At 49.5% G+C, this 16608-nt stretch overlaps 1 protein-coding gene across 4 annotated transcripts in view; it reads left to right on the top strand.

Moving 5' to 3' along the window:
• The window catches only part of TNS2 (tensin 2), a 387080-nt gene that overhangs the window by 330755 nt on the left and 39717 nt on the right, over positions 1–16608 (top strand). For all 4 annotated transcript variants that reach the window (XM_086959724.1, XM_086959742.1, XM_086959733.1 and 1 more), the window contains 3 exons: positions 6646–6723; positions 7194–7362; positions 8650–8718. In XM_086959724.1, the coding sequence (XP_086815850.1) occupies positions 6646–6723; positions 7194–7362; positions 8650–8718 (316 nt within the window). The remainder of the gene's footprint in view (positions 1–6645; positions 6724–7193; positions 7363–8649; positions 8719–16608) is intronic.

A 16608-nucleotide genomic window follows, 5' to 3' on the forward strand; every position in this document is an offset into this window, starting at 1 on the left:
AATGAAATTACAATTACATTAAGTCACAACCCTAAATCATAAGTAAGTCAAAAACCTGTTGTCATTGGCAAAGTGTTATAGAAATATGGATAATATCTCATGCATTCATATGCTTGGTGTTACATTCTCTACCTATTACCACATCTTTCCTTACATTCAACCCTGGCAATTCCAACAAATTGCAATAAAATAGAATTTTGGTGTTTGCTTCTGAAATGCCTGGCTACGTGGTTTAACAGTGTCTATGTTCCCTATCGCTCTGATATGCTCTTAACACTCTTTTACAAACCGGAAAGATGGCACTTCCTACATATATTACATTACATGGGCACTTGAGCGCATACACACAATGGTCAGTGGCACAAGTAATGTGTTTCTGTAACTTTTTCTATTTCCCTGTAGGCAATTTGTAGGACTTGCAGTTGTTACAAAATTTGCAGGACTTCCAGTTGCGACATTTGTAGACGTCTACTCAGGATTTAGCCAACTGCAGGTTTCAACTTAGGGTTGTGAATAGCTAGATGTTAGTGTGTCTCTGAGGAATTTGGATTTCCTATAGTGATTGTGTGGTGTGTAGTAATGTCAGATCCCAATATACAGTCCACCCGAATCAGGTGCCAGTTTGCTCATGATCTTATTGATTTCTTTGCTTGCCCTATTGCATCAACAAATAAAACAAGTTGCCTCCGACAGTCCTCTTGTCCCTTGAGAACAAACATTGTTCCCTCGTGACCATAGACACTTTGTCTTCTGCTTGTTTCAACTCTTTGTGAGGATATACTCTCTTCCTGAACTTTTCCTTCATAATGGGTTTTTATCCCACGAAGGTCTTGTCAATGCTACAGTTATTTTCAGGCCAGAGAAATTCACCATATGGGATACTCCGTTTAAGTTTATTCAGATGGAGAGAAGTACATTGAAGGCTATAGTTGCCTATAGTATCTTTACGGAAGAGATTAGTAACCAACTTGCCTTCTAAGATCGTGACCCTGAAATCAATAAATTCAACTTAATGGGTGCAAGTTATAATTACTTTAGGGCATGAAATAGTTACTTGAGAAAACTATAACGGGAGAATTTCAGTGATTTTGTTAGTTTAAAACGTTATGTTTTAGCTAACGTTTTTTTGCCTAACTATAACGTCCCTTTAACATTTCTTTTTGTGATTGTATATATATATATATATATATATGCAGCAGATTCCTGACCGCCAATGTGTGACGGGGGAGATTCAGGTGCATACCTCTTTAAAACTTCTTAAAGTCACGGACCAGCACACAGATTTAAAGTGCAAGCAGAGTGATACATTTATTTGGCATCAGCAGACAAGTGTCAATCCATGACGCGTTTCGCTCCACGAAGGAGCTTGGTCACATATATATATATATATATATATATATATATATATATATATATAGATATATATATATATATATATATATTACCTACTGGCGGTAGCCAGTAGGTATATATAGTTAGGACCTAGTTTCCATAGGAAATCCCCGACATTCTATTGGGAATAACTTTGGTGCTGGTTGATGAATCTTCGCAAATTTCTCAAAGAAGATGGCTCGCTCCGCTCCGCTCCTTCCCTGAAAGTTTGGGGGGGATTCGTTAAGTGGGGGCTGAGAAAAAAGGGGGGTCCCAAAACGTGTTTTCCCCATGTTAATTTCCATAGGACCTTTAGACACGGCTACAGCTTGAACCGCTAAAGGGAATTACACCAAACTTGTCAAAACGGTAGTGTCTGGTACGCAGATCACGCTTTTGGTAAAATAGTGTAAATCCCTCCAGTGGTTCCTGAGAAAAGTAAAAGAGAAACAAATTATATATCTATAAGCGCGCACCCGTGCGCGCACCCCCGCGAATTTTTGGAATTTTTTTTTGGGGGTGGGGGCTTGGGGGGCTTCTCTCTTTTATTTTTATGTGTTTTATTTTAATTTCGAGGGTGCCCACCCCTCGTTTTGCCCCCCGAGATCACCGCCGCGGCCCGAGCTGCCTTAAGATGGCCGCCGCCTGGTTGTGGGCGGGGCCGTTAGGATGTGGTTTCCGCTTCCCCCTGCCTGGGGGAAGCCTTCGATGTCCGGTCTCCCATACCGAGGGGGAGACCGGGTGATGCTGGCCTGAGTAGCTGGTTCGGGGCTCCCGTGTGCTGAGGGAGCCCCGGGAGCAGAGGAGACGCCGTGGTGTTTGAGAGAGTTCAAGGCGACGTTGAGGTAAACAGCGGCCTGGTGTTAACGTGTTTTCTCACTTGGGTCACTCCCGGGAACTGTCTGATGTCAAACCCGAAGCATATCTTTCCCCTTGGAGTGTTCGGACTTTGCCCGCAGACCATCCCCATGCCATACCTTTCCCTAGAACTCCCTGCCCAACCCGCGGCTCCCTTACAGGCGCACGCACTGACATTCACCAGTAGAAATTAGGCCTGCCGAACCTCTGCTGCATTTCCCATGGCAACACGCTTCCCATTGGACGGCTGGACTACCCCCCTCGCCCAATCGTAGTCGGGCCTAATGGTGATGCGTGTTGCTAGGCTATATATGATGCCGCCTCTTATTATGCCCAAACAAAGAAAGAAACTCGAGACAGTGCTGGCTCTCCAAAAATACCCCTCTTTTCAAAAGCATTCCTCCTTCCAGGAACGGAGCGATATAAATAAACATGTCCTGGTGCCCCACTGGAACCTCGAACCAACTCCCAATAGAACTAAGCATGCGTGATAAACTTACACGAGGGAGCTTTGCAACTGTCCGCTGGCACCGCTCCTTCATAAGTTACTGTAGGCCCCGCTACGCTGCCTCTGTTTTTCGGGTAAAGTAACGTTGAGCATTAAGACGGGTAAGTGGTAATGGAGGATGTCGGATTTTTAAAATGGGCAACCACAGGGTTGCAGTCTTCGCACACAACCGCTCTAAAAGCAAAACTAACGAGGGTTTGTGAATGGCATATTATTGGCGGCAAGCAAGAATCCAAAGATGAAGCCCCGCACAAGAGCAGGCCTCAATAAAGTGATTTTATCTGCCCCAGTCCCTCTGGCTTGTTAAGAGGTAGAGAGGTTTTATTACAAACTTTCTGGTCGCGTGGATGCCCCGTATTATTGCGGTTCTGACACACGGGGATGAAAGGTACCGACAGAGGCATTAACCCCTTCAATTCCAGCCTGGAACCTAGGCGTGGATGACTTCCCATCGGTCTGGAGTCTGTGTTTAACCAAAACAAGTTAACCCTTTCAGCACAAGGTTATGTGTTAGCTCCATACAGACGTATTTTTTAGTACAAGCACATTGTTTGCTTTTGTTTTCTACCGGTGACGTGACCATACAAATATCCAGTTGCGCAAAAAGATGCTGAATGGCAAACGTGCTTGTATTTATTTATTTATTTTGTATCCGAAAATGCGCTCTGTATTTCTTCTTGCGTTTTTCCCACACAGACCTGCACACATAAATTACAGAAAGTCGAACAAGGTAGATTTGCCCTAAAACCGTGTTTGGACAGTACTAAATACATTTTTGCAAGTTTTCGTAGAGATCGTGGTCTGCGTAGGAGCGAATATAATATATGTGCATGTCAGTACATTATGTCAGAAAAGCTGGTTAGAGTGAACCTTTTTGAGGAATAAAAATTACGTGGCGAGCCTTCAACCAGGAGTCTTCTTTCGCAACATGTAGGTATCATGCCATCTAGTGGCGTGCCTAGAAACTGATCGCGGGTGAAGCGATAAGAACTGCGCACCGGCTATATAAGACGTGCAAATATGAATCGTGGGTGGGCACTTCTCTTTCTCAAACGCGGACCAAAACTCGCGTTCAGTCACTTTCTCTGCATCGCTGTAGTTTAGATATGATAGTTTTTACTCTTATATATTTCTGCTGTTTCTCACTCTGGGCGCTTCCTGCTGCTTGGGTAGACAATACCAAAGCGCTCTAGTTTTAATCCGACCTTGTGCCATCGTAAATCAGCAACAGTTGGCTTATATAGTCTCTGCATCTCCTGTAGTGTAGAGCAGTGATCTGTTGCAGCATACCCTATGCTACGGTCAGTGCAAGGTTCTCGGGATAATATTAAGACTCCATAAAGTAAGGGGCAACGGGCTTCATCAAAAAGAAACAAGTCAAGGGGTAAGTATGGTGACCCAGAACTAGGCGCTGTACTGTCCCCGTAAAGCAATATATATATATATATATATATATATATATATATATATATATATATATATATATATATATATATATATATATATATATACATCACTGAAAAAACCATAGGTTTTAGGCCTTATATAGTTAGGAATCAGCATTTAAAAAACCTTGAAAATTCACTTGAAAAACCATAGGTTTCAGGCCTTATTCAGGTAGGAATTGGCATTTAAAAAACCCTTGAAATTCACTGAAAAAACCATAGGTTTTAGGCCTTATATAGTTAGGAATTAGCATTTTAAAAACCTTTGAAATTCACTGAAAAACCATAGGTTTTAGGCCTTATATAGTTAGGAATTAACATATAAAAAACCATTGAAATTCCTCCTATATAGTTAGCTGGACATTTTATTGATATAAAACCAATGAAATTCCACATATAGTTAGTTGCACTAACTATATATTTCGCGCATCTGCAATCCAATGCTGATGATGTCACATATTACATCATTCATGACATGGTCATGAATGATGAATGATGAATGATGAATGATGACGGCTCTGGCGGCCCGCAGACCTTGCAGACATGTAGCCGTGTTTAAAAAATTTATTTTTTACAGTGTCAGCAAACACTCCTGTGGCAGCGCGACTCAGACTGCTGCTCTGTGGGGGCCGGTCGATTCCCTTCGTAGTCAGAGTGGGGCTGCAGGGGGGCTAAGAGGTGACAAAGCCTCATTAACATACAAATGGTCTTTTGAAGACCTGTGAAGTGCTCCGGTGAGGCTGTGTTTGTGTGTGTGCCTGCCCAGAAGCTGTCTCAGCCCGGGCACACACGGGCAAGGTGGAAGGAGGGAGACAGGGAGGGAAAGGGAGGGCGAGAAACAGGGAGGGAGAGGGAGGGAAGGAGAGTGAGGGAGAGTGATGGCAGGAGAGGGAGGGCAGGAGAGTGAGGGCAGGAGAGTGAGGGCAGGAGAGTGAGGGGAGGGAGAGTGAGAGCGAGGTAGGGCGAGGAGAGTGAGGGCGAGGGAGAGTGAGGGAGGGAGAGTGAAGGAGGGAGAGTGAGGGAAGGAGAGAGTGAGGGAAGGAGAGAGTGAGGGAAGGAGAGAGTGAGAGAGTGAGGGAAGGAGACAGTGAGGAAAGGAGAGCGGGAGGGAGAGTGAGGGAGGGAAGGAGGGAAGGAGAGTGAGGGAGGGAGAGTGAAGGAGAGAGTGAGGGTGAAGGAGAGAGTGAGGGAAGAAGAGAGTGAGGGAAGGAGAGAGTGAGGGAAGGAGAGAGTGAGGGAAGGAGGGAGAGGGAAAGAGGGAGAGTGAGGGAGAAGAGAGTGAGGGAAGGAGAGAGTGAGGGAAGGAGAGAGGGAGGGCGAGGAGAGAGTGAGGGCGAGGAGAGAGGGAGGGCGAGGAGAGAGGGAGGGCGAGGAGAGAGGGAGGGAGAGAGAGAGTGAGGGAAGGAGAGAGTGTAGGAGAGAGAGGGAGGAAGAGTGAGGGAGGGAGAATGAGGGAGGGAGAGTGAGTGAGGGAGGGAGGGAGAGGGAAGAAGGGAGAGGGAAGGAGGGAGAGGGAAGGAGGGAGAGGGAAGGAGAGTGAGGGAGCCCGCTAAGAGTGAGGGAGCCCGCTAAGAGTGAGGGAGCCCGCTAAGAGTGAGGGAGCCCGCTAAGAGTGAGGTAGCCCACTAAGAGTGAGGGAGCCCGCTAAGATTGAGGGAGCCCGCTAAGAGTGAGGGAGCCCGCTGTGAGGGAGGGAGTGAGACAGAGGGAGAGAGGGAGTGAGACAGAGGGAGAGAGGGAGTGAGACAGAGGGAGAGAGGGAGTGAGACAGAGGGAGTGAGACAGAGGGAGAGAGGGAGACAGATGGAGACAGAGAGACCGAGGGAGAGGGAGGGAGAGAGAGAGAGAGAGGGAGAGAGAGGGATGGAGAGAGAGTGAGGGAGAGGGAGAAAGAACGAGAGAGAGAGAGAGAGAGCGAGATAGAGAGAGAGAGAGATGTGTGTATGCCGGGTCTGGTGGCTCAGTGGACGAAGGCGTCCGCTGAAGGGACCTGTGATCAACCTCATGGTCACAGTTTTTTTGTTGTTGCTCTAGCCCTGCCCCTTCCCCCACTGACCCCACCCCCACCGGTGCGGCCCTCAGACATAAACCACACTGTAAATTTGGCCCCCGAGAGAAAGTTTGTGAGTACCCATGATCTAGATCCTTCTTTCTACTCCATCATCTTATCCCCCTCGCTTCTGGTTCCACTCACATCTACCACTTCACCTCTTTCTGCACATTTGGTAAGCAAGCTCACCAGAGGCAACAACCTGTCAAGAGATCTGCTGAATTCCCTCAATACCTGTAATACTTGGAACAAAAAAAACCTCAGCTGGCCAGGTGGAAGAGGAAATGCTTACAATGGCATGGCCTATACTATACAATACAGTCACTGTAACATCTGGTAGGATGAAAGACAAGAAATGGCTCACTCTCCATCTTGCATGCAACTCTTTGCTGATTTTTCATACCTATTTACAGATCCCATGGAGGAGAATCCAGAGGTGACAATTCCCACAAACCTGAGCACCGCCGCCGACTTATTGCGACAAGGGGCAGGTATGTACACATCAAGAGAGCAGGCTTATGGGTGTAGAATGGGGCCGATAAGTGTACACAAAGCGTGCAGGGGTGGAAGCAGGTGAATAGGTGCAGACCAGTGTAGCTACATCTGCATCAGGTGGCTGAAACAGACCTACTAATGCAGATTAGGACAGGCAGGTGTACATAGTGCGCAAACAGATAGATGCGTTTGTATACACATGAAGAGCAGGGGCCATGCTAGGTGTGCGAGTCGAGATCGCAGCAGATAGGTGTATGCAATGAATGCTTTGGTATGGTGAGTGTGGGAGCAACCTTTTGCTGATAGATGTACACAGAGGATGCAGGTGCAAGGACAGGTACATGGGCAGATTGGGACAGATAGGTGTGCACAGATGGTGTGGATATAGATTGGGTGTGGTGTGTTTGTGCAGACGTGGGCGGATGTCTATTAGCAGAGCTTAAAATATTATCTTATCATCTCACAGCTTGCAGTGTGCTATACCTTACCTCAGTGGAGACAGAGTCCTTGACCGGTCCCCAAGCTGTATCGCGTGCCATTGGTGTGGCCCTGACCTGCAATCCACGTCCCACAGCCGGCCTCGTGCACTTCAAGGTCTCTGCCCAGGGCATCACCCTGACCGATAATCAAAGGAAGTGAGTATAAACCAACTACGGCTTACATGTCCAGTGCTCATGCCAACCCCCCCCCCCCGCCCCCCCCTTATTGTAACTAGTCGCAGACTCGAGTGATACAAAGCTCCTCACACCATATGAGGTAGGATATCTCAGTGACGGACAGTCACCTACCAAAGATCACACAGAGTATCATTGAGTAGCGGGAAGTTTAACTTAAGGCATTCCTGATTTGTAAGTGCGGGCCTCATAGTAGTAGAACTCACATCAACTTCACACTGAAGACTGTACAGCAACAGGATAGTGAGATGTCCCTGAGCACTCTATTTCTCATCATAATCTGTTATAGATTCACCTGAGCAGGTTCATGTACCTCAATTCCATTGAGGGTCAGCTCTGTGTGCTCTGGTTCAATAGGGGGCTGTCTTTAGGCCTGGTAAGCCCCTTCATAGCAAGTGTTTTGAACCCAGACTGGTACTGTAGGCCTTCATTAGAAAACAGTATTGTAATCCACTGAACGCTGATGAGGGGACATGTCCATGTTAAGTACAGGCCAAGCACCATCATTGATAAAAGGGCCAGAGTCTTCTTTAAGAAAAGCACAAAGACTACTTTGGGGCAAACCAGGGTTTGTGATGTGAAGAGCATAAGATATGGTTTAATGAATTCTATGGGTGTTTGGTAGTGGTAGATCCCATCGTTTCTGGCAGCTGTAGTGTTTGAGGTGAGGGGCTGATGATACAGTTTTTCGTGCCCAGGCAGTGTGAGGTGAGTGCTTCTGGATAACGTAGATATGAGGTAATGGCAGATTTTCTGACACCACATATTTTGAGATACTGGCAGATGGCATGGTGTCTGGAGTCCATGGTACTTTGAATTGAGGTTTTCTGGCACCTAACAGGTGTCAGTTAAGGGGTCAGTGTCTTCTCTTCTGGCACACACTCTGTCCTGGCCGTGAAGCAAGAGCAGATGCCTGTGGATTCATCTAAAACGTGTGAGGTACCAGACGGTGTATTTGGCCTACACGGGTAGTACGATAAGGGTACAAGCCTGGCTTTTTCTGCAATCCAGAATGTGTGATGCAGTACCAGAGGGTAATAAGGATTTTGGCACTCAGGGAGGGTGTGATAAGAGACAATGAGGCTGATCGTTTCCCCTAACATTGGTGTTTGAGGTAAGGAGGTGTGAATTGATGAGCCAAGGGCCAATTTCTGGTAAGTAGGGGGATTGAAAACTTTGTGGCAGAGACTGTCTTAAACACTGTTAATTTTTACTGATTGCCCTCCTTCTACCCATCTTCTCCCACAGGTTGTTTTTCCGACGTCATTATCCTGTTAACAGTGTGACCTACTGCAGCACCGACCCCCTGGACAGGAGGTGAGAATAATGTATTTCGCCTGTTGCCGTGAAATCTAGGGTTGTGCATACTTCCGCAGCCAACAGCCATCCCCCCTGACCTGCAAGGCACAGAGAGGGATGGGAATGAGGTGCTGTGCTGTCCTACCTTCAGTTCTGCGTTTTAAGGTCGAAGCCTACCTGACAGCACAGCTGTGTGGTTTGGCCAAAGACATCTTGGGAACATTCGGAAAGCTTTTCTGGGAATGCATTTTACCCATTGCTTACCATTTGCTTTGGGGTTTTTAATTCACACTTGCTTGCTTTCTTTTTGCTGGCTTTATTTGTTTTATGCTGTCCAGCTTGCATTCCTCCCACCTGTGGAGGATACCCTATTTAAAGTATTCTTCCACAGTGCTCGCTTTCTGTAAACAGGCCTTTAGATCTTGTTCTTCAATTGTCACATTTGCTGTGCATTCAAATACAGAGGTCAAATGTCAGGCTCTGTCTTCCGAGGAAGATTCGTGTTTACGTTTCTTGCTCTGACTTCAAAGTGATAGGATTTATGTAATAATCTTGATGTGGAAGGAAAGTTTTTTTTCTAACATACAATAAAATTGAAATGACTAAATGAACTGTACAGATATGTAAGAATATATCAGAATTAGGAAAGTACAAATGGAGCAATTTTTTTTGTCATTCTGAAGTGCGGTGGAAACAAATATTTTAATACAATCAAATTAAATCAATGCACTGGGTGATGACATTTCCAAACATCCTAGGTTGTGCACTGTATACTGTAAACTGTATGTCTTTGCAAATGTAATGGCCATTTCACACTCCCCTCTACACTTCACCACTCCACATCACTGCACTCTATTCTGCACCACTCTACGCCACTCTACTCTGCATCTCTGCAACCCGCACCATTCCACTCTACTCCTCTCTATTCTGCACCATTATACTCTATGCCAATGACTCTACACCTCTGTACTCTACTTTGTACCACTACTCTCTATGCCAATGCACTGTATGCCACTCTGTTCTATTTTGTGTTCTTTGCCACTGCACGCTACACCACACCATTCTAGGCCACTCAACCCTAATCTGCACCACTCCCCTCCACGCCCTCTATGACTCTAATCTATGCCACTTCACTCTGCTCTAAAACAACATACTCTACGCCACTGCACTTTTTACCACTCAACACCACTCCACGCTACACCACTCTAATCTAAACCGCTGCACTCTACTCTGTACCACTCCACTCTACACCACCTCACTCTGCCCTGAAACACTCTACTCTAAACCACTGCAATCTACGGCGTGCCACTCCACTCTACACCACTGCACTCTACTCTATGACAGTGCACTCTACGCCATTCTACTCTAAACCACTGCACTCTACTCCACATCACTGTATGCCAATACAGTCTACACCACTCTACTCAAAACCAATGCAGTCTACATCACTGCACTCTACACAAATCTACTCTTCACCAGTGCACTCTATGGCACTATACTCTTCTCTGCAACACTACACTACAACACTGCACTCTACGTCACTGCAATCTAGGCTAATCTATTCTACTCTGCAACACTGACGCGGGAGTTGACTTCTTCTCCAATGTCGACACAGAGCCGTAGGGATGTCTCCCGATGCCGATCCCGACGCCGAAGGAAGATTTTTATCCTTTTATTCACCCACACACTCATCCACTTGTGGAGGAAGGGGAGACTGGGAAGGGTTTGAAGACCCTCTCGCAGCACAGTGCGAGTCTGTCCCTGATTGGGATGAGGATGCAGAGGCCGGTGGCCCGGAATACACTCCGGCGCCTGGTTCACCATCCCCTTCAACTACTATGGAGGAGAGTGGTACCTTTTCCACTGTGCTACATAGGGCGGCCGAGGCTCTAACCTCGAGCTCCCTACAGTAGCTGTCAGGACCAACCTACTAACTGAAGTGCTTCGGCCAGCTTCTTTTTCTACAGAACCTCTGTTGCAGTTTAATGATGCACTTACTGTACTGATGTGCTTCTGGGCACTTGGTCCCAGCCCAACACATGGGCCCCTGTGGACAAGGGTGTGGGCCGATGCCATCGCCTGGCCCGAGCAACCCTGCCTTCCTCACCCAGCACCCTACACCTGAGAGCTTGGTGGTTCAGGCCTCGACGTCCCCGAGTGCCTTCCCTTCTGCTCCGTCGGACAAGGAATCCAAGAAATTGGAGCAGTTTGGGAAGAAGATTTATTGTTCCGTAAGTTCTGGACTGCGGTCTGTGAACACTGCCTGTCTCTTGGGCCGCTATTCCCATTCTGTTTGGGATGCGGTTGAGCAGGTGCTACCTCAGTGTCCAGAGGGGACCCAGACATTTCTCTCCCGTGCTTTTATGGAGAGGAAAGATGCAGCCAAGTTCACTATATGCTGTGGTCTTGATACTGCTGATTCGCTGGGTAGGGCGATTTCCACAACGGTGGCTCTACGCCTTCATTCCTGGTTGAGGACGACTGGTTTATCTGCGGATGTCCAGAATACTCTGATGGACAGGCTCTTCAATGGCATTCGCCTTTTTGGTGATAAGGCGGATTCCACATTGGAGCGTTTCAAGGACTCTCGAGCCATGGCCAAGTCCTTAGGCCTTCCGGCCACACGTACTCCTTCCGCTTCTAACTTTTGTTCCTTTCGAAGCTCCCGTAGGGGCGTACAAACATGTTCATTTCAGAACAAGCCTGTGCAGCAACAGTCCCTGCGCAGCCGCGGACGTGGGGCTCGCAGAGGCGGGTCACTGGGTCAGCGTGCGGGTTATTCTACCAACACCCTCACTGCCAGTGCCTCCACACCTTCCTAGTCCAGTGTTTCAGGCCCACCAGACGCCAGTGGGTGGCAGGATTCCTCATCATCTCCCCCACGGGTGCACCATTACATCAGACAGGTGGGTTCTGGAGATTGTCCAAAGGAGCTACCCCCTCCTCTTCGAGTCTACCCCCCCAGCCATGCCACCGCAGTTCCACCACACGTTGGGGGATAATTTGGCACTTCTCCAGCAGGAAGTTACGGCCCTCTTGGCCAAGGGGGCCATCGAGCGCGTTCCGACGCCAGAAGTAGGTTGTGGTTGTTACTCCCACTACTTCTTGGTTCCGAAGAAGGACAAGGGTCTACGTCCCATCTTGGACCTTCGGAGCGTAAATCGCTTCCTCCCGAAGGAGAGGTTCAAAATGCTAACTCTGGCTCAGGTCTTGTCTGCTCTCGATCCACAAGACTGGATGGTGGCGCTGGACCTGCAGGATGCTTATTTTCATATTCCGTCCTGCCGGCCCATCTGCGTTACCTGCGATTCATGGTGGGCCAGGAGCATTTTCTGTTCACTGTGCTTCTCTTTGGCCTTACCAGCACCCCACGGGTGTTCACAAAAGTGATGGTGGTGGTTGCAGCTCATCTGCGCAGATCAAGGGTTTCAGTCTTCCCTTATCTCGCCCCAGACAGTCATCTCCCACCTCCAGACTACGGCCGATATCCTGCGTTCGAGGCATGTGGGCTGCTGAATTCATATCTGTGCATAGATCGCCGCCTAGTGTTGGGTCTGGATGATTGCACATTGTTGTCCTGGAAGAGTCTTCGAAGTATCACGAGATAGGTGGCTCCTCCCCTGGACTACAGTGCGCATGGGCATCGACTCCATCCTCAGATTGTTTTTTTTCCGCCATTGGGTTCGGATGTCTTTAATTCCCTCTTGTCGGAATCGATAGAAAAACTTTCTTAAGACCAAAAGGTCTTTAGTCTATACGTCGGTGTTGTCTTTCGTTCGGCTTCACTTCTTCTAGCTCGGCTCCGAGCCTGTTTCTGTACTTCCGCGTGCTTTCGGCGCGGAAGGCCTAGTCGACGCTCCTGACTTATCGACCATCCATCATGGAACGAAGTCCATTCAAAAGATGTCCGGTCTGTAACTCGAAGTACCCACACATCGACGTCCACCCGGTGTGCAACAAGTGTCTGTCGCCGGACCACGATGAGGCCAAGTGTATGGCCTGCTCACGATTTAGGTCCAAGAAGACACTCAAGCTCCGAAGAGCTGCGCGCCTGGAGGCCCAGCAATCTGCTCCGGCGCCTACGGACATTTTCGATGCTGGGGATGTCGAGGAAGAATATATCCAGGACGTCTCAGAATCGAACCCCGCGTCGGACATCGAAGAAGACTACAACGCTGATGCTGAGGTGTTCGAAAGCGAAGATGTCGTCGAGGAGATAGGAGATGACGACGGTGCCCTCGGGCCATGGAGGATAGCTCGGACGAGGAGCTCCCTCAAACAGACTCTGGGGCCGTGCCTATCTATTAGGCCCAGGTCGAGGGATCACCTTCGGGCCTTACCCAAGACCTTGATATGGGTTCCACGGCCCCGCCTTCGGGCCCGGCCACGGACATTGTTACCGAGCCACTCCCGGTCAAAACAAAACCGAAAGTGAAACCTACGGTCTCAACGCCAGATACTGCGCAGGTGCAAGTATCGAAACCGAAAGTGCGCATCGCATTGGTCGGATCGAAAACTTCTGAGGCCTCGGCGCCAAAGAAACCGAAGGTGGCGGTCGAGCCGAAAGGGCAAGTCAAGGGCGCCGAGACAAAGTCTGCCGGGCCGAAGACTAAGGCGAAGGTGGTCGATACGGGCACGTCGGCGCCGAGGACGGTCGACGCCGGCAAGGGCCTTGTCGACCCGAAGAAGGCTTTCGATGACCCGAAGAAGACTCTCGGCGACCCGAAGAAGCGGCCTGATGACCCGAAGGTCCTCTCTGCCCCGCGTCCACACGACAAAGCCAAGGGTGCTGCGCCCCGAGAGTCGACTCCGAAGGTGGCCTCAAAGGACTCGACTCCAAAAGTGGTCTCAAAAGACTCCGCTGAACCGGCGCGTCCATCCGCCGCATTCACCAAGAAGGTCACGGACTCCCTGCAACGCATCAGGGACGGCACCGCGGCGGCCGAGCCGAAGGACCCTCCGCCTGCGAAGCTGTGGAGAAACCGGTTAAGGCGTCCACGCCGATCCTCTTTACCTTGCCGCCTAAGACGGCGCCGAAGGCTTTCGCTCCTAAGCCTGGGGCCGGCGTGCCCAAGAAGGTCTCCTCGGCGCCGAAGGCGTCGTCGGTGGTCCACGGCCCGCGACCTCGACACCCTTCGGAGGATGAGCGTCATGAACACTTCATCGACGCCAAAATGGGCAGGCTTTCCCTTCTGAAGCAGAAAATCACCCCAGAACCTCAACTGGAGTCTTACAAGATCCCTCTCAAGAAGAAGAAGGACTCTGCTTGCTCTCCTGTCTTGGTGGAACCCCTTTCACCACAGACTCATGATGTGTCGCCCACTTACTCCGATGTGGACGCTGGTGAGGGTGATGGGGAGGATGAATACAGTTATCCAGTCTATACAGACCCTAAGGATACAAATGAGCCCTGGGCAGCTGGTGGTGACCCTAGGGATCCTCATTCGGGACAAGACCCTCAACTCTTTTCTGCTAAGACTTCACCTACTGAAGACTCTGCTGCTGTCAATGCCATCATTGAACAGGCTGCTAACAATCACAATGTCCAGCTGCATGCTGACCCTGTGGATGTGGATTTCCTCTTTGACACTTTTTCAGTATCGGAAAAGACTGTGAAAACTCTGCCAATGCTAAAAGGTGGTTTAAAGCATGCTGCTGAGGTCTTTAAGGAACCTACCAGGGCGCGGGTGATAAACCCTAGGATTGACAAGAAATACAAGGCGGCACCTACTGATCCTACCTACATTAAAAGACAGTTGCCTCTGGACTCCCTTGTCGTCTTGAATGCCCGGAAGAGGGCCAATTCTCAGACTACGGGTGATGCTCCTCCCCCAGACAAAGAATGCAAGGTCTTTGAGGCTTCGGGGAAGAGGGTAGCAGCACAGGCAGCCAACATATGGCGCATCTCTAACACACAGGCGCTCCTAGCGCGTTATGACAGGGCGCACTACGATACACTAGAGACCCTGTTGCAACACCTGCCTGATCAATACAAAGAAGGGGCTGAGATGCTAATTCAAGAGGGAAAGCTAATCTCCAACGCTTCCATTAAGTGCGCTCTGGATGCAGCCGATACCGCTGCCAGAGCTATTAACACCAGTGTTATGCTTCGAAGACATGCCTGGCTGAGAATCTCTGGATTTAAGCCAGACATCCAAACCACCATCCTGAACCAAACGGTTAACCCAGATCACCTGTTTAGAGCAGAGGTTGACACCACCCTAGAAAAAATGAAAAAGGACACGGACACTGCAAAATCCATGGGTGACTTGCAGTCCCAGCAGTTTAGGGGTGGGTCCTTTCATCGCTCCAACACTAGAGGCGTCTCAAGGGGTCAGCTTTCCCAATCCACGCAATACTACAAGGGCAACACCCAGACTACTTATGCCAACAAGAGTCGAGGTGGATATTGCGGCAACAGCGCCAAGGGCAGAGGACGTGGCAACAACAGCTCCAGGTCCTCTACCGCCAGCAAACAGTGACACCTTGTCACTGCCCCCCGACCATACAACACAGCTCGGGGGGAGACTCCAGCAGTTCCTGCCCGTCTGGAAGTCCATCACCACGGACAGGTGGGTCAGAAAACTTATCCAATACGGTTATTGTCTGGAGTTAACGTCCACTCCACCCAACATGCCCCCAAAACACCGTCCTATGTCGGACGAGCACTTGCACTTATTGCAGCAGGAGGTCGCAGTCATGCTGCAAAAAGGGGCAATAGAGCTCGTGCCTGTGCAAGAGAGAGGCACAGGGGTCTACTCCCTGTACTTCCTGATACCAAAGAAGGACGGGTCCCTCAGACCCATCCTGGACCTCAGGCCACTCAACTTCTACATCCTGTCGGAGCACTTCCATATGCTGACCCTGCAGCAAGTGCTCCCGTTGCTCAGGCAGGGGGATTTTCTCGCAACTTTAGACTTTAAGGATGCGTACTTTCACATTCCACTGCACCCTTCACACAGGAAATACCTCAGGTTCACCATCCAAAACCAGCACTACCAATTCAAGGTTTTGCCTTTCGGTGTCACCACGGCACCCAGGGTGTTCACAAAGTGCCTGGCGACAGTGGCGGCACATCTCAGGAGACGAAACATCCACGTCTACCCCTATCTGGACAACTGGCTTATCCAAGCGAAGTCAGCCCAGCAGTGTGCTGCCCACATGTCCCACACCATTCACCTCCTGCACGATCTGGGATTCTCACTGAATTACCCAAAATCCCACCTTCAGCCCGCCCACATACGACAGTATCTGGGTGCGACCATAAACACTCTGGCGGCCACAGCACAGCCGAATTCAGTGAGTCAGCAGCATTCAATCGCTGATCCAAAAATTCAGGCCTCAACACTCACTTCCAGCAAGAGTGTTCATGCAGTTGATAGGCATGATGGCCTCCTGCATTTCCATAGTCCCGCACGCGAGACTACATATGCGCCCGCTTCAGGAGTGCTTAGCACGTCATTGGACTCAGGCTCATGGGCAGTTGAAAGACCTAGTGTTGGTGAGAGGTCGGGCATACACCTCTCTGCATTGGTGGAATCCACGAAACCTTTGCAAGGGCCGACTGTTCCAAGAGCCTGTGCCACAGATTATCCTGACGACGGACGCTTCTCTCCAGGGTTGGGGAGCGCATGTACTCCATTACACTGTGCAGGGCCTATGGACGCAACAGCAAAGGAAGATGCACATCAATGTTCTGGAACTGATGGCGATCTTCATGGCACTGAAAGCCTTCAAAGTACATCTGTGCAACAAGGTCGTGTTGATCCGGACGGACAGCATGACGGCAATGTACTACATTCAAAAACAGGGAGGGAGGAGGAGGAGCCAGGACGGCGGCCAAGATGGCCGCGCGGACGCCCAGCTCCGCCGCTCGCCCTCGTCTCCCGAGATATACTGCCCGCGATC

The sequence above is a fragment of the Lissotriton vulgaris genome, chromosome 1_1, assembly GCF_964263255.1.
Source record: "Lissotriton vulgaris chromosome 1_1, aLisVul1.2, whole genome shotgun sequence".
Classification (NCBI taxonomy): Eukaryota; Metazoa; Chordata; class Amphibia; order Caudata; family Salamandridae; genus Lissotriton; species Lissotriton vulgaris.